Raw genomic sequence first — 6,000 nt, 5'->3', positions numbered from 1 at the left:
TTTCATCACTACGAGCAACCCCGTTTACATTGTCACATTGTCATTTCTTACACTGTTAATGTAAAAACAGAAAAGGTCAACTCAAGCTGCTTTAAGCATTTATTCAGTCTCAGATGGAAATGGCTCTGTAGCTGCTTAATGCCTCACTAGGGTCACCATCTAGCAGCTAACTTTGTTTCTCTGATGTTGCTGGACAGATAGCAGATTTTTAGAGCTAAAAAGACATTTAAAAGCTCTACAGATGTGAGGGAAGTGTTGGGTGAGAGTCATCTGTGGTGTCATGGCTAACATCAAAATATTGATTATACAGTAGATGCTTTAAATAATTTATTTATTTACTTTTTTGCCTCTTTTCCCTTTTACTCAGTATTTGGAATGGCCACTTCTCATAGCACTGCAGCTTTATAAGCATTAAACCATTGTTGCCCTCTGTGCAAAGATATTAACACATTCTGAAATTAATGTCAGGACTTTATCTCATTTGACTAATTGTCTTCCGTATATTAGCAAAATATAAAAGAAAATTTTCATCATCTATTAGTAAAATTATTAAAAACAAACCAATACACTTGAATAGTTCCGTCCTTTAATGACAGGACAATGCATTTCACTTTTGAGGCCTCTCCTTGTTGTTTCAAATTGAAGGAGCAGGGGGCTGTTGAAAATCACTCTCAAGGACACACCGCTGGTGAACACGCATGTGCTCTGTTACACGGTACTGGCGTGAAAAGGTCATATGGCAGCGGGGGCAGGGGAAGGGTCGTACGCCAAGGTGGCTCCGCACATGTCTATTTAGAGAGCCTCGCTGGCTGAAGGAACGGTCGCAGAGAGAGCACTTGAAAGGGTGGTGAACAGGGTTTGGCAGGTGAACTGATATATTTGTTGCCATGCTGGCTGCCAGGGTAGAAGGTATGCAGATAGACAAGGTAGATGACATGGAGGCTTCTATAGAGTCTTGTACACTAGTAGGTGAACAGACTGCCAAGGTAGGGGTCTGGCTCTGACCATGTTTAGGGTTGGAAACCACCTTCTCAACCCCAGCTTTATGTATAACCTCAGCTTCTGGCCTGCTTTGGTCTTTACCAACAGATTTTCTCTCTTCAACATTTGTTTTTCCAACCTGATATTCTGTAACACATGCTACAGATGTTGATTCAGTCCATTGCTCTCTATCATTGTTCCCAAACTCATTTCCAAATGTTTGCTTTTGTTGGATTGCATTAGCAACTAGCAACTCAGCAGGTTTTGCATTAATGTCCAGAAGTAGAATCTGGTCTGTCGACCCTGCAACAAACTCCTGTCTCAGAGGACTGTAACCTGGACTGGCAAAGGTACTAACCTCCCCCTCATCACAGGACTGGTCTGAATGCTCAGGGTGGCTCGGGTGGGAGTGTTTGCGACCAGAGTATCTGTGTGATAAGTATGCTTCCTCCTGTGGTATGCAGTGATATTGAAGATGTCCACGGTATGATGGGCCCAAAACACTGTGCGTAGGGTCAGTGGTGTGGTTGTGGGCCATAGACATTGTAAAAGTTAAGTGTGGCTCTGTGAGCTCAGTGCCTGACATCTTTCCGAGTTCCTCAGATGCACGGTGTTCAATGCCAGAGAGACCACCAGTGACACTATCCAAACATGATTCTGGAGTGGTAGAGACTGGCTGACAAACATCAACACTGTGTCTTTTGTCCATCATAGGTGTGTCTCCGTTGTCTGAGTCATGTTCATGCTGGCTAGAGGCAGCATCTGTTCGGCTCCTCTCAGCTTGATGCAAGTTTGGGTACCATTCCACCTTGGGTTCATAGAGGTTACAGTGGCTGTCCTGTCTATCTGTTCCAGCTGGATACCTTGAGTAACTGTATTCATCTTTTGTTTCTCCCTCGGAACACAAGTCTTCACAGTGAGAGTCACTTCCTGTGTCTGAGTTCTGTACAGGACGTGAAACTACATCTCTTGTATCTTGTGAGCGAATATACTGTTCTTCTGCTGCAGTTGCCATCCAAACATTTAGGCAATCAGAACAATCCAGTCGCTGACGTTTGGAGGTAAAATCATCAAAACTGATTTTAGGTTTATACTCCAATTCTCTTGCAAAATTGCTACTATCCTCATTCTCTGGCACTAAGCCATCTCTGAGATGTTTTGTGTGATTCTTATTCTGAAATGAATCACATTGAGCATGGTGATCATTATGATCTGTAATGTGGGGTAATCCATTGCTCGTATGTTCATCATTCTGTCCTGTGAAATGATCTGTACTGCTGCTGTTGAAATCCTGTTTTAGGTTGTGAGATTGATTTAAACTATCCTTATGATCCCAACTCTGTGTCCCAATGTCTTCTTTATTGTATCTGTAATCATTATTCTGTTCCCCATAGTGATTTTTGTGTGTAGCGGTATTACCTTCAACAATGCTGTCACTGTCTGTGCTTCCTGATGGTGAGTCAGGGGCCGTGTTGGAGCTACATGAGGCCTGGGAAACTGGATGGTGAGGAGGAGACACTTCTGCCAGATGGAGCACAGCTGCTTTACTACTGTGACGAATGACAGGCACTGCTCCACAGCACGGATGCGGGGCTGAGGAAGAGGATGAGGAGGAACACTGTGAGGGGGGAACGTTTTCCTTAAGGTGGGAGGCCGAGAGACAAAGAAGGGTAGCGAGATGGGTCTGAGTCTTGTCTTCTTCTTTTCTATTAGTTTCCTTCTCCTCTGCTTTACTTTTCACAGTTAAACACAGTGGCTGCTTCTTCTCTGCTCTGCTCATCTCTTCCTCTTGAACCTCAGCAGTGCACGATAAAGTCAAGCCCCTCCTCTCCTCATGTGTCTTCTCTAGCTCATCCTTTATGCAATCTGAATAAGCTGAATGCAATGGATCCTTTTGCACCTCTTTGTCCACTCTAGATACAGCGTGCCCTTCAGCGATGCAAGGGATATTTTGAATCAAATCCTCAGGTGTCAGATGAGTTACTTGCCTGCAGTCAACTGTATTTACTCTACAGGTACTTGCATTGCTCATAGTGCTTACATCTTTTCTGCTACAGTGGTTTGTACCATTTTTACTGCTAGTTCTACATGGATCCAAGTAATCACATGTGTCCACAATAGGTGAATACTGATGATCATTTCTCTCCAGTGATAATGGCAGATGCTTACTAAAAGTGTTCACAGTTTTACTATAAGTATTGTTAATGTCTTTATATGGCTGATTCTTAGCTACAGCAGAAGAATTAGTTTCATCTGCAGTCTGGTGCCAGGTCTTCAGCGCCTCCTGTAGTTCATTCATCTGCAAGTGACTGGCGGCAGCGAGTAAATTATAATACTGGTGCTGGCTGCGAGTGTATGGTAAAGCCCCTGTGTAAATGTAATCCAAAAGAAGTGCCAGTACAGAGTCAGACAGACATGGAGCCTGCAGTTCCACCAGGGCACCAGAAGAGGACAAGATAGATGCCAACACAGGACTTGAAGCTGCCAGGACACACCTGGTGAAGCAAAGAGCAACTAGCTGTTGTGATGCTGCATAACATCATGAACATCATGTCAGACAAATGTCTCAGGCTTGTTAAAAGTCACACACCATCCCCATGACTCAAACAACTACCAAGATAAACAACAATTTTCAATATTGTGCACATGTACTTATCGGTGTGTTTGTTGTGTGTTTCTGTTGCTCACCTGTGTGCAGGGTGAAGTTTACTCAGGTTCTGTCTCTGTCTGACCACACAGTCACAAAATTGAGCTTGTCCTCTTTGGAAGTTCAGACTTGCCAACAGCGATGCTGCACGGCTATTAGCTTCTTGGACACCGGGTGCCACCTGGGGAGTAAAAAAATCAAATAAACTCTATTCTTAGGGTATCTCCTTTCTGTGTTGTGAGGGTGAACAGATATTAGTGTTTACCCTTATTGCTTTAGTGTCCCTATCTTAACATGCACCATGGCTTGCCACTGAAACCTCAAAAAAGGTGTTAAGACTTATTATTAAGGTAATGTATGATACTACTGACTCAAGCCGTATGTACTTATTTCTGGCAAATGCACATAACTGGCCTACATCTTCTATCACTTATATCTCAGAGTGCACAGGCAGTTTCTGTTTTATGATAAGCAGTTTAAATCATTAGAAGACTTTCATTTTCAAGGTTGACCAGTTTACTATAACTACTTTGCAGTTCAAGTACACCAAAAACACAATAAATGTAAACTTTCAATATGCATAATTTGTCAATAAATGTTTAAGCTTATATAATCGCAAACAAAAAGCTACGACCCCAATGTTGAGCAAACTGTTACTTAATTATTTTAACTTATAAGTGGAAGGCATAGTCAATACAGTAATACAGACTTGAACATGCACATCAGGTATAAATGATTATTCTCTTACCTCCATGTTATATTGGAAGAGGAGCAACAAACTGCCACTATCCTGTGGTGTGCAATGTAAAGCTCCTGTGTGCAGTGTCCTTACAGGTCTTGCTTGCAGCTGTATGGATAAATGAACCTCTATGGCGGCTATATAGTCCCAGTCTACTATTTAAGCACACTGTCTCATTCGGAAAACTATCACACGCTTTTCATATTGGGAGCTTGCCGTGACGTGGAGGGACAGGTGCTTATAAGGAACGCTGGCGTCTAACGTCACAATCACCAAGGCCTGTTATGGAGGGGGACTGAGACCAGCCCACAGAGAACCAACAGGAGACTACAGAACTGTAGTACACAGAGCCAATATTCTCAAGAAGATGGTATCACAGAAGTTATTTTTTAAACACATAAATATTCAGTAAATTCAAAGTTGTCACAAAGGAAATGGGTAGTGTCATTCATGACAATAATAATAATAATAGTAATAATAGAAATGACAGAAAAGATTCATTTTCTTTATAAGCTCCCTCTTGTCTTTCTATTGCAGGGAGGTCAGAGGTCATGGTCAGTTACAAAATTGCCTGTAGTACGCAGTGAGCTTGAACTGTGGAGTTTCAGGGTGATCGCCCAAACCCACAGTTATTAAAGTAGTAACTAACATTTCAAACTGGATCTCAAAAGCTTTAATTGGCTTAGTTTTCCAACTGTGAATCACTTGTGTGTAATTGCATTGTTAAAGTTACACACAAGCCATCACAGATGCCCTGAAGAATTCATCTGGGATGTATCTGAACATTTCTATGTGTTTTGATTCTACAAAGGGAAACTTCCCCATTGCCAGCCCCCAGGCTGACGCTTTGTTGACTATGCCATACTTAGTCTTTTCTCCACCCTTCTCCACGTGCTTGTCACGCCTCTTAATCTCTACAGCACTCTAATGTTACCACCACACGTTTAGCGCCCCATTGGGCAGTAGTATATTTTCCCTTGCAACTGTGCATCACATAGGGAACAAAATGAGTCCTGTGACACTAACTACAAGTTAATAATAGACTAATACATAACTAATTTCGTTGGCAAAAACATGTTTAAAATATCTAAATCACATATATTACAAATATATATATATATATATATATATATATAAAAATAAACTTTTGAAAAAAAATTATTTGCAAATTATATATATATAATTTGCAAAATAATTTTTTTTCAAAGTTTAATTTTTTTTTAGCTTTCAGAAACGTTGCTGAAAAAGACATTATTTTACTGTAAAATGAAATTAACAGAATAGAGAATAAAATAGTATGAGTATTTTGCCTTATAATGTACATAGTTGTGGATGCCCCATGTTATAGTGTTACCATTTTGTTCTGCAGTGCCTTTGGTTTTTGAGTATGGTACCTGAATGCAATATAAGTAAAATGTATTTCAAATATAGGCAAAACACCCAAAGAATTATCTTGGTAAAATAAAAGACCTGTAATGTAATAAAAATTAAAATCACAATGAAAAAAATTATGCTATAAGTTATAGTTACAATAAGTTATTATGCAATAAGAAATAATTTCAAACACACCCGAAGTATAGTAATGTGTGTGCTCTACAAATGGTGGCTTTAAATGATTTCATTCACTGAGGGC

General features: G+C 40.6%; 1 protein-coding gene across 1 annotated transcript; it reads right to left on the bottom strand.

Annotated features, from left to right (window-relative positions):
* Positions 1-571: 571 nt before the first annotated feature.
* LOC116693388 (uncharacterized) lies at positions 572-5,004 on the bottom strand. Its single transcript, XM_032522331.1, has 3 exons — positions 4,377-5,004; positions 3,670-3,809; positions 572-3,476 (listed from the first exon to the last, which is right to left on the bottom strand). The coding sequence occupies exons 1-3, from the start codon at positions 4,380-4,382 to the stop codon at positions 635-637; spliced, it is 2,988 nt and encodes a 995-aa protein (XP_032378222.1). The 5' UTR covers positions 4,383-5,004; the 3' UTR covers positions 572-634.
* Between the last annotated feature and the right edge of the window lie 996 nt (positions 5,005-6,000).

The sequence above is a fragment of the Etheostoma spectabile genome, chromosome 1 (genome assembly GCF_008692095.1).
Source record: "Etheostoma spectabile isolate EspeVRDwgs_2016 chromosome 1, UIUC_Espe_1.0, whole genome shotgun sequence".
Classification (NCBI taxonomy): Eukaryota; Metazoa; Chordata; class Actinopteri; order Perciformes; family Percidae; genus Etheostoma; species Etheostoma spectabile.
This window is presented reverse-complemented; position numbering and strand designations above follow the sequence as displayed.

Excerpts from the sequence above, each read along its gene's own strand:
- LOC116693388 (XM_032522331.1), bottom strand. Across the intron at positions 3,477-3,669 it reads AAACTTCACCCTGCACACAG|GTGTGTCCTGGCAGCTTCAA; the intron begins GTGAGCAACAGA and ends TTGCTTCACCAG.